General features: G+C 40.2%; 1 protein-coding gene across 2 annotated transcripts in view; it reads left to right on the top strand.

Moving 5' to 3' along the window:
• LOC126779452 (uncharacterized) overlaps positions 1-11730 on the top strand; it is a 75236-nt gene extending 63506 nt beyond the window's left edge. The window contains exons 4-13 of one of the 2 annotated variants that reach the window (XM_050503420.1): positions 4570-4774; positions 5250-5422; positions 5820-6011; positions 6418-6589; positions 6921-7041; positions 7438-7940; positions 8109-8236; positions 8744-8816; positions 9115-9272; positions 9911-11730. In XM_050503420.1, coding sequence (XP_050359377.1) covers positions 4570-4774; positions 5250-5422; positions 5820-6011; positions 6418-6589; positions 6921-7041; positions 7438-7940; positions 8109-8236; positions 8744-8816; positions 9115-9272; positions 9911-10996 — 2811 coding nt within the window. In that variant the 3' untranslated portion in view covers positions 10997-11730. Of the gene's footprint in view, positions 1-4569; positions 4775-5246; positions 5423-5819; positions 6012-6417; positions 6590-6920; positions 7042-7437; positions 7941-8108; positions 8237-8743; positions 8817-9114; positions 9273-9910 lie in introns of both variants that reach the window. The other variant, XM_050503419.1, reaches the window with a different exon arrangement.
• Positions 11731-12198: the final 468 nt, after the last annotated feature.

Genomic DNA, 12198 nt, shown 5'->3' with positions numbered 1-12198 from the left:
GTGACTTACCATCAGGTGGCCCATATGCTCGTCCGCCTTCCTATACTATAAAAAAAAACTTTTTTAAAGTAGGACGGGATATCTTGTCTTGAAAAAGCTCACACAATTGGCCCAGTGAAGCATTTACGTCATCAATTATAAATACGGTAGTTAATTTGTTTGTTTTAATATCCTGGGAAATTTTTCACACACGGCCATCTGATCCCAAATTAAGCTTGTACAGAGCTTGTGCTATAGAAAGCAGACAACTGATATACTACATATACTATTTTTCTTTTGTAAATACGTACTTATATAGATAATTACACCCAGACTCAGGACAAACAGACAGAGATAGAGACAGAGAAAAAGTGTTTGTTACACTTTCACTTCTTAATTACTCGACCGATCTAACAGACACAGAATAGGATATGGGATACTTAACACCATCCCATCACACGTGGTCTTATCCGCGAGCGGAATTAGTTTCATATATATTTATGTCTAGCGAAGGTATTTAATATAAGCTTGCTTATCATACGTAGCTTGGTTTAATTACCAGTCATTCTCCGGTCACTTTACATTGCACAATTAATCTTAGATTTATCATTGTTGTATTATTAAAAGAACATCAATAATTGATCGCGTCCGGGTTAAATCAATTTCATGTAAATTAACTTATTCTAGGTATCAGAATGATATCCATTTATTTTTAACTATAATTAAAGTACAGTCAAGTTCACACTATTAATAAATTAAAAACGTTATACTTGCTGATTGATTATCGTAATTCTACCACCGGTTTGAAATACGTCAGACTTGATCCAGGATACAGAGACATTGATCATGAGCAAAAATCAAAAGTCCGTCTGTTTACTTCCCGACTAAACAAAAATTCGAAACAGACAGAGTCGCGTGTTATAATAATATGAAATAAAAAAAAAATGAAAGTCGTTAATTTGGTCAAAGTGAAACGTTTCTGTATTGAAAACATTCTCACGAGACGTAGAAAAAATATATTATAATTGTCACGACCTAGATTCAATAATTAAACATAACAAAGTTGATATATTGTTACGAGTTGACGGTCGTTAGGGAACGGGTTATTTACTTTATATATGTAACTATAAGATCGTTCGATTCAGATTTGTTAGGAAATTAAGTATTATATGTGATAAAATATAAACAATATTAATAAGTTTTGTCGTTGCTTTGTTTATAACGTTTTTAAAAATGCTTAATTTGGTCATATTGTTTTTTTTTTTATAAAATAGCAAGGAGCATATGGGCCATCTGATGGTAAGTGGTCATCAACGCCCATAGAAATTGGCATTGTAAGAAATTTTAACCATCGCTTACATATATAAAGTATACATAATTTTATTGCTTACAATTAAACGTATAATATATAATAAAGTAATCACGGTTGCTATTTCAGTAGTAGAAGCGTAACAGCGTTATATAATATTATATACACAACCTTGTCCGAAACGCGCTGTGGCTTCTTCTTTAAGTTTTATGTAAATTGGTTTAGTTTTTTTTCTTTAGGCATTACAAAAAAAACGTTTCCTCGTTTAATGGCATAGATTATTTATATAAATTAACAAATTACGATAATTAGTATACTATGTAGTATATAAAAAGTGCTAAAATTGTACGTAAAATTTCAACTCAATCGGTTGTGTGGATCGGTTTAAATTCAGTTTATAATTTTGAACCAAACAAACTAACAATTCGAAAACAGCTAACATTATAATGAAAATATATACGGCGCTGTTTGCAAATTAAAATTTTAACAATATTCAATCAGTGAATAATTAAAGTTAGTTAAACATGCAAATATTTAAATCGTGACACAATAATTGTGACTGTCATTTGATAGAACCGGGTTTTTATTAAATCAGCCTGGCTGCTGCTGAACTGCTGGCTAGCTGAAGATTATAACCTTCAAATGGAGTAGTTCTGTAGTGGTTCAACGTTCAAACTGGAACGCGACCATTTCGAGTACTGTTCCGCGGTACAATATATGAGTGGGTGGTACCCAGACAGGCAAAAAAGCCCTACCACCACATAAGTTATTATAATAAGCACGCAAAATATACATAACCAGTGACGTATGTCCTAATTTTCCCGCCTAATTGTACCCTTCTTTTAAATTGAATTAATTTATTTCATTTGATATGTATGCTCAAGTTATTTATTCAATTTCTAAAGAAACAACCCAAAACAAAAGAGAAATAATTCCGAATTGATAAACTTCCTTTTAGTGTAGTTGGTAACAGATAACCAATTTGGCTATCACAATAATCTACGTTTAAAACTTTTTTTTAAACGTTACACATGCTAACGTTACGACCTTATACGATATTAAAACATAAATAATATTAAAATACAAACACTTAAGTATTTTAATAACGGTATATGTTTAATAATAAAATATTATTGTTATGTATATTTGAGTACAATCCGCTCGTGTGTGCGCGCCCTATCCCAGGGTTGTTGCACCGAATAGATCGCTCGCTATCAATTCCGTCTGTGTGTGCGCGTGTATGTGTGTCGTGTACATGGTGATTATAATTTAGCACTATTTGCGATACGAGACGAATCCACCGGTTTTGTTTGCGTATATCGAATTTATTTAAAATTTATCGCGTTTTTTTTTATTTATCCTATGTAACGGAATACTGTTTTATTTATGTATATATGTCTCAATGTTAGCAATAATACTGGACAATGTTTATGTATAATTCATGGGCGTTAAATTGTTTTTATTAATAGCTTAACATTTGTATGGATGTAGGTAATATTTCTTTTTATTAATTTATTTTCCTGTTAAAGAAAAAAAATATGTATGCATAATGTATATATGTTATCATTGTGTTTTTTTTTTTAAATTAATCTATTATATCTGTATTTATGTTATTGCTACATAACATGATATATAAATATATTAACGTTTTACACGCGGCTGTATACGCAACGTGATCCAGAATTACTATTATTGTTTTACTAGTATTCTTGAAACAGAGTAGGGTTGTTACGTAACTTTTTCGTTGAATCGGCGCCTTTTTTTGTTTATTATACTATAACAGCCCTTACGAATCTACGGCTTCACTGTATATATGATTGGCTGTTTTCTTGCTCCGACTGTCACGATATGTCTGATATTGCGGATCTGGTTCCAAACATCGAGTCAAAAACCTAGTGCCTGAAATCACTTGCCTCGGGAAGCACGTGAAGAAGTTCCTTTTCCAGTACACACACTTGTCTCTATAATATCTTCTACGGAGTTGGCTAGTTTCCGAGGATAGGATTACATCATCGTGTCATCTTTACCAATATTATGGATATCTCCCCTCCCTCACACGCGAAACGAAACTAATTGTTAGTGAAAAAATTAATTTAAATAAATGAAAATTTAATTGTACATTTCCGTAATTCGCTGTGAAATAAATCTCTTAGAGGTCACTTTGTGATAATATACTCCGTGCATGTGTCTACGTTAATTATTCTTATTTATATATAAACAACAATTTATATATAACGATAACGTGAAACGACCTTGAATGTTAAAAATAAAATTATTATTATTATTTACATATTCGAACACGCTGTATACAGTCACCTTGTTTGAGGCAAACACAACTACAGAGACATATCATACATGTATGTTACGTATGTGTTAATAGCTTCTATATCCGTACACAAAAAATATATATGTACATGTGTGTATTTATTATAAAAAATTGTAATGTTAATGTGTGCGTTTCCGAATTATTTCGTAAAAAGAAACGTAAGACTTATACGTGGCGTCTGTTTGTTTGTTTGTTCGGGTCGATCTCTGAAATTTATTTTTTTATTTTTTGTATATAATAATAGTTTACTCCCGCGTATTAGGGGTGGGGGGTGTTATAAATGGTTAGATATAAGGCATATGGGCCACCTGATGGTAAGTGGTCACCAACGCTCTTAGACATTGGCGATGTAAGAATTGTTAACCATCGCCATGCGCCATCAACCTTGGGAACTCAGATGTTATGTCCCTTGTGCCTGTAATTACACTGGCTCACTCAAACTGGAACACAGCAATACCAAGTACTGCTGTTTTGCGGTAAAATATCTGATGAGTGGGTGGTACCTACCCAGACGAGCTTGCACAGCAAAATTAGCAGGCTAAAGTGGCAGTGGGCTGGTCACGTATGTCGTAGGACCGATGGCCTAGAGTGGAGACCGCGAATCGGCAAGCGCAGCGTAGGGCGCCCTCCAGCCAGGTGGACCGATGACCTTAAGAAGGTGCACGGGACAGGGAGCTTTGGCGCACCTTGGGAGAGGCCTATGTTCAGCAGTGGACAATGATTGGCTGTTGATTGTCTAATATATACGTACTTTACCTTCGAGTAGGTTTTTATGTAATACTTTGTTGCCACTCGCCCCTAGATGGCGCTGCGACATCATAAACTTCAATATCGTTCAACCGATCGCTGTGACTATTGATATACATATACAAAGCATGTATAGAAGTAATATTTTGATATAGATATAAAAATCTATTTTTATCGATTAATATATAATAAAGTTATTGTTTTCCAGGATGAAGTTCTCGCCATCAACGAAAAGGTCGTGCTCCGAGCTGAAGACTTGCTCAGCTGGGTGTGCAATGGAGCCGGGTGGAGATGGGGGCTCCGAGCCGTCTGGAGAGGTGCCTGCGCGCCCCCCAGCGCCCCTTGCGTCACGTCACCCTTACACCACACGAAGCTCGACTTCAGTGATGTAGAGAAAGAAAAGTGTTCTATAAGTGAGTATTTTTCTCAAATATTACGTTTTTTTTTATTTATATAATAAAAGGCCAATGCAGCATATGGACCAGCTGAAGTTAAAACGTTACCTTATATATAGCCAATGACCCGTCGACCTTGGGAACTTAGAAGTTATATCCCTTGTCCTTATAGTCAGACTGGCACACTCACCCTTCAAACCTGGTTGGTACCCAGACGTGTTGCACAAAGCCCTACCACAAAGTAACGATGTTTTTTTGCATTTGAACGATCATCGACTGCTTTTTATTTTTATTCCCATTAATTCCTTTTTTGTTAGTGTTTTGGTTGTTGTGTTTTTTATTTTTTAAATTTGGCAAGTTAGGGCTGAGTTACCCTATAGGGTTTCTTATATACCCTGGAAAATTTAATATTGTCTCTGATTTCCAATAAACGATCTGCATATCAAACATGTGGTCCAAGTTTTTAGTTAGATACGTTTGTATTTTTCAGCAGTAGAAGTAGAAGACCCAGGCGTTGTCGTGTTCTCATACCCTCGCTACTGCCGCTACCGGGCATTGCTCGCGCGTCTCGATGGTATCCAGGCGGATTGGCTTCGGGACTCGCTGGTGGCCGCCCTCGGCGGTTACGCCGCCCCCACCAAGAATACTAGAATATTGTATTGTAAGGTGAGTGGATTGCTGTAGCAAACTTCATGTCCTCCATTATAATGACTTGTGGCGATAAAAATCTATCCCACTGATATTACACAGTGTACGCTTGGATCTTTGTTACTCCATCAGATAAAAAACCCTCTCAAGCTTTATTATGGTATAGTAAATATTGTACTCACATTCTTCTTTGGCTGACTCGAGATCGACCAGTGGATAGAACAAGTGGAATTTACCCCCAATGATTTTTGCTTACACTTCTCGTCTGTATGTCACCCATATGAATATCCATCAGCCGGCATTCTCGCGTCGTGGCCGAATGAACTACAAACGTTCACTTTTACAGAAACAAACATCTTTTCCTAGCAATGGAACATTTTATTCCCAAGCTGAAAATAAAGTTTTATATTTTCAGGATACATTCGAATACCCTGAACTGGAGGGCCACGAGTTCGTCTGTAATCATCTAGCTCCGAAACTGAAGGGCAGGCCGCGCGGGCGGCGGCGACGAGCGGCGCGGTCTCGCGACCGGTCGCCGGACAGATCGCCCGACCGGTCGCCCGACTCGCGTTCCAGTGACAGTGATAGAAATACACCCGACACGAGGGTGAGTGGGTAGCTTACCATATTATATTACTGTCTTTGCTCTAGTGACTAGCTTTAAGGCTGTAGGTCCCGATGTCTTGGGCTCAAAACCGTCAGTAGTAGCCCAGGAGTCTGAAAGTGGGTCAGTGTTTACTCTCCTGTATCCTGAAGTATCGGATAGCTGAATTTTATTACAGGAGAAATAGAAAGCGTGCTGTGCTTGAGCACAGACTGTGCACTTTAATGGTTCCTGGCTAATCGTCAGCATGGACAAAACTTGGCTTTCATGTCGTGTGCGGCTAAAACGGATATGAACTCGGATATAAGTACCATATAAAATTTTTAAAATAGCAAAAATGTACACTTTGAATATAAATATGATAATATTATAAAGAATTATCGATTATAATTTGTTTTCTATCTTTCAGACACCAAGGAGACTGTCACTCCGTAACGGAGCGGAGAAGCAGAGCGAGGAAGAAGAGGAGGTGGAGAGGAAACCAGAAGAGATAGCCAAAGACGAAGCATTCCTGAAACAGCTCAGGGAGTTTCTCAAGAGTCAAAACGATTCGCTTAAGATATCACACTCGTTGAAAAACGGTGAGTCAGTTACAGGGAGCAGGTAACCAGATAAGTTGATAGTGGGCAGAGAGATGCAGATGGGGGGCACATCATAGGTAGACAATAGGCAGACAGGAAGCGTTTAGCGTTAGGTTTCCTCATGATGTTATTATTTCCACCCAGTAACCTTGACTAAATACACTGATATGGTGTTTGTCGGGATATGATGATGACGATTTGAATATTAGGCGTTAACAGTTTAATGTGGAGGGGTTTGAAAGTCGCTCGAAGGCTCGATCTTGGCTTCCTAGGCGTTATCGTACTTCTAGTGTCAGGGCTGCCTGTACAGTAACGCCGCGGTCGGTTGCAGTGTCGCTGCGCGCCGTGTTCGCGTGGGTGTCGCGGCGCGGCGGGCTGGGCGCGTGCCGCGCGGCGCTGTGGCGGCGCCGCTACGGGCACCGCGCCGCCGCGCTGCGGGCGCTCTACCAGCGGTCGGTGCCGCACGCGCTGCACGCACGCGCACACGCACACACACACGCTCACACACACACACGCGCACGCTCACGTACAGACACACACACGCACGCTCACATACACACACTCATGCTCAAGGTCACGGTCACACACACGCACGCTCACACACAGTCACACGCACGCTCGCACACAGACACACGCACGCTCGCACACAGACACACGCACGCTCACATACACACACTCATGCTCAAGGTCACGGTCACATACACGCACCGAAAAATGGTTTACTTACACGGGACATACACTGAAGTAGTGTTTACGGATAAAACCCAGTAACATTTAGTCAGCCCGACGCCGACTTCGGCGTAATTAATGAAGATTTGAAATATTTTATGTAATATTATCTATTGCAGATATCTCCTCCAGTACGAACATTACCAAAGATGGAACGGCCTGATGCACCCGAAGCCGAACGGGAAAATCGAGGAACCGAGCACCATAGATACCATCGACGTCACGGACTCGCCCATCCGTGACGTGGACGTGAAGAAGGACCTCCCAGAGAAGAGGCTCCGGACCCCATCCCCTAAGAAACTTAAACCTGAGAAATTAATCCTAGACAATGAAACGGGGGAACTGACAAAGGAGGAGATGAATGTAACATCGAAACCCGCTGAGGAGTTGAACAGGGAGTTCCTAGACTCCCTCCCTAATCCGAAAGAGGAGGAGAAGGGGAAGATCTTCGTGAAACCAGTAGAGAAACTGATAGAACCGAGCCTGAAGCTGTTACAAGACAGTTCGTCTGATCTGACTAAACCGATTACGATGGATTCTAGCAAAGTGATAACGGACGCGGGGAACAAGCCAGGCGACGGGTCCGTGTTTCTGAACGAATTAGCACAAAAATTGAACTTGGGTGAGTTACATCAATCACTTTGGTAATTTATGCGAAATATTGAATATTATATTTTATAGTATATGAGAGAGCGATTGAGAGCTGAAGATGGAGTTAAGTGGCCTGTCCAACAGTAGCACGACGAAGGGTTGATGATGATAATGATGGCCATATACAATTAATTTCCAGGCAACACAGACACGAGATTCCTCCAGCAGCTGTCGCAGAATCCCCCCACCGACAGCCTCTCGAGCCTCTCGACCCTCGGCGACAAGTACACAAACGGACACACCAACCTCGCTAATAACACTGACGTGGTAAGATTTCATATATATATATTATATACGCACAAAAAACCCATTAATCTATACATATAAATATAATTAAAGTGTATGTCTGTGATTTCAAAATAATTACATCTTTTAAAGTTAATTTGCGAATCGCCTAAACCAGGTTTTTACTTTTATCTGTCTGTTTGTCCGGGGTGATCTTCGAAACGGCTATAAATTACAAATTGAAACATCTGAATTATTATAAGAAGTTAGATTAGAAAGGTAATGGTTTTGGTCGCGTGTAAGACATGCTAGGTCAAAAGTCATGCAATTGGAAATATTACCTAATATAGTATATAAGGAGTTATTACATTAATATTACAATAATTCGGTATTTATCTTTAATTAATAAAATAATAATAATAGCTTTTATATCATAAATAAAGGTTACGTGATCGGTTCAACGATATCGAAGTTTGCTATTATCAAAGAGATACATCGATTCGTAGTTATAAGGACTCGCAACTATTATAAACGAACACTGCCCCGCAGCGCTCCCGGCCGGCGGGCCGCAGCTCGCTGCGCGCCGTGCGCGTCAAGCCCGCGCGCCCCCCCGCCGCCACGCGTGAGTACCCCCCCCCACTTATCACTTTATATCTCGAACAATGACGTCACGTTATTTCAAGGTCAACGTTGTGTCACCTATTCACTTCTCCCGCCATTGAAATTTTTAACTACTCTATTTGTAAGGTAATGTTTCGCTGTGGTACATCGAATTATGGTACCACCGGGAAACGATTTCCCACAGTATGTCTAACATGCACTCCAAAAAACGTTCAAAAATAAAGCAGTTTATATAGAAATTATAACACAAATATGACACTTGTATTAATAACTTAAATAAAATTGTATTTTTTCAACAGCACCGATACCTCCTCTCCGTACGGACTCCGCGTCGTCCTCCCCCCCACTGGGCATCGTGCCGCCCCCCATCACGACAACCGCTACGACGACCATCAACAACTTCGGCATTCACCACCCACCGCCGCCCGCCAACCACAGCGATGATGAAATTGTGGAGGTAGAGTTTGTCACAAAGTAAAAGATGTTTTTCTTTATAGAACAGGAAGGCGCACGAGCATATGGGCCACCTGATGGTAAGTGGACACCAACGCCCATTAACATTGGCATTATAAGAAATGTTAACCATCGCTTACATCGCCAATGTGCTACCAACCTTGGGCACTAAGATGTTATGGTCTTTGTGCCTGTAATTACACTGGCTCACTCACCCTTCCAAAACCGGAACACAACAATATCAAGTACTACTGTTTTGCGGTAGAATATCTGTTGTGTGGGTGGTACCTACCCATACGGGCTTGCACAAAGCTCTACCACCACTAAATTACTGTATATAATAAATAAATTTATTTTTTATTTCTTGTCGATTCATATTTGTAGATTCCACGAACATACATTCCAATCGTCGTCATACAAGTTGTCATTTATTTAATCCATAAATTTAATAAGGTTTTTACTTAATTACCGAAATAATCACATAACATGACTTGAAAAAAATATGATTTAATATATATACAATTAAGTCTCCGATTACAAGTTACCTAAGTACATCGGTAGTTTTTTAAATCGTAACTTAAGGGAGAACTTCAAATAGTTTTCGTGTTATTATATTAACCAAATATTTATCATAATTTCCAGGTTCCCTACAAACCGAAAAGTCCAGAAATTATCGACTTAGACGAATACCCAGAGAGTCCTCAAGGTATCAAGAAGAAAAAACTAGAAATCCTAAAAGAGAGGGGGTTAGAAGTGACCGCCGTACCACCGGGCCCCGTCTGGGCGGCTCCCATTCCCAACCCCATTACGCCCCTAATAAACCCCAGTCCTATAATCCTAAACCCGGCAGTTCAACACCAGATTATGACCCAAGCTCAAATATTCCAAATGTACAATATAATTCCACCAAATTATCCAAATGGTATTCAGGTGCCCAAAGTTATCCAAGCGTCCAGTGCCTTCGGAACTGCTGGACCAGAAAAAACAGTGTACGGCAATCCTAAGGACCCTTTCATGCCACCCCCACATGTGCTGCAGGGCACTCCAATTAAACCACAACGAAGTATCCAGACCCCGACGACAGCACCACAAGATATTTTAGATTTAACTTGCAAAACTCAAACAACTCCAACTCAGAAGCCTGCCGTCGAAATAGTCAGGATACCTCCGGCGCCGTCCCCCTCCAAAACCCCAAACGCCCCCCAGAATTTGAGCAAAAACTACACCCTTTTAGATGGGAAAGCAGTCGTCGGCTCGAATTTAGAAATAACCCTAGTTAATTCTAAATCCCAAACTCCACCGAAGAGACCGCCGCAAAAGCGCTCGTCGAATGGGAAATTCGTGTCCGCGAAAACTCCCACGCCTCCCAAAGATTACCCCAAGCCCTACCCCTCCCCGTCCCCAAAGAAGCCCCCAATAGTGGTCCCCAATTACCAAATACCGAGCAGAGAAGACATATCGCCCACAAGTTCGACCACAGCGAAGGAAACTCAGAACAATATGCTTCAAAACGCTTTCAAGGGTCAGAACTTGGCGCAAATCATGGAAATGCAGAAAACTGTGCCCAACCTCAACCCGTTCATGGACCCGATGTACATGAACGCGTTCTACAACAGCTTGGGGCCAATGGACCAGCGCCAGTTGGCCATGTACCGGGACCTGATGACCAGTCAGTTCCGAGGGTACAGCGGCCTGCTGAACATCGGCACGCCGACAACGAAGAATTGATTTATCTAGTCGGTAGATTGAAGTTAACTTTTTATTGGACACGACGCAACTTGACCTGTTCGATTCTGACGAGTTATCGACCATTAGCGTGTCTACTAGCCTAACCTCCTTTGTGGAGGGGGGGCTTTCTTACTACTTTAAGTATAATATTGTTAATTGAAACGTGTTCAATAAAAGTTTAATATTTTATTTGATTGTGATATGAAGGTAGTTTTAAGTCGATCTCTAGTTATTTTAAAGGGATTTTGTGAGCGAGCCGTCTCGCTCTGTGCCCTTATGCGCGAGAGAGACATAACCAGCTGGATGTCTCTCTCTAACATATAGGTTACAATCGGGAATGACTCCCTTTTCTGTAAATAAATTGTAAATAAAGCGGTTCTTTTTCCTTTACGGCCGACGACTACGTGACGTAATTTTAAGCTGGCAACATTGGAGACGAAAGTATTGAAGCCATTAGGGTTCCGTGGTAATATAAATGCATTTTATTTTTTTTTATCGAGGAGGTTGTGTAAACTCGTGTTTCGTTGACGTTTCGTACGGAATGAAGTTTTGTCACGTGGCTGTTCACGTCGGTTAGTTGAATTGTAGTTTAAATTTAACGATGAATGTTGTTCTTAGGGTAATGTTTTTTAAATTCCAATGTAAATACGCCGTTACGTGTTTGGACCAACGTTGGAGCAAACGTGGCCGAGACGGTGTCTCTATCGCTGTACAAAATAAACAATTGAAAAATTCATTGTATTTTCCTTAAACCCTTAACTTTTACCAATATACTTGGTATATAGAAATATAAATAATATTTAAATATGTAAATTCATAAGGTTCACCTTCACAGACATGACCCAAAGTTATTTAATAGGAAATAACAATAAATCAATCTTTATATATCAAAAACGTTATATATAATAATAATGTCCTCCAGGCCGATTTCGGCCACGGCGGCCAATCTCAAGAGAGATTAGCCAACTGCGCAGGAGATATTATAGTTCACGAGTGTGTGCGTAAACACGGGTGCACTCTCTATTCCCTAACTCTCATAATCCGATGGGACGGCAATCCGACACGACCGGAAAGAGTTCAGGAGCACCAACAGCTTAACGTGCTTTCCGAGGCACGGGAGTGTACACACTTCCAACTTCCAGAATTCGGGCTGCTACTGAGAATTTTCTGACAAAAAAACCCAGTAACTTTTCATTGGCCCG

This window comes from Nymphalis io, chromosome 29 (assembly GCF_905147045.1).
Source record: "Nymphalis io chromosome 29, ilAglIoxx1.1, whole genome shotgun sequence".
Taxonomy (NCBI): Eukaryota; Metazoa; Arthropoda; class Insecta; order Lepidoptera; family Nymphalidae; genus Nymphalis; species Nymphalis io.
This window is presented reverse-complemented; position numbering and strand designations above follow the sequence as displayed.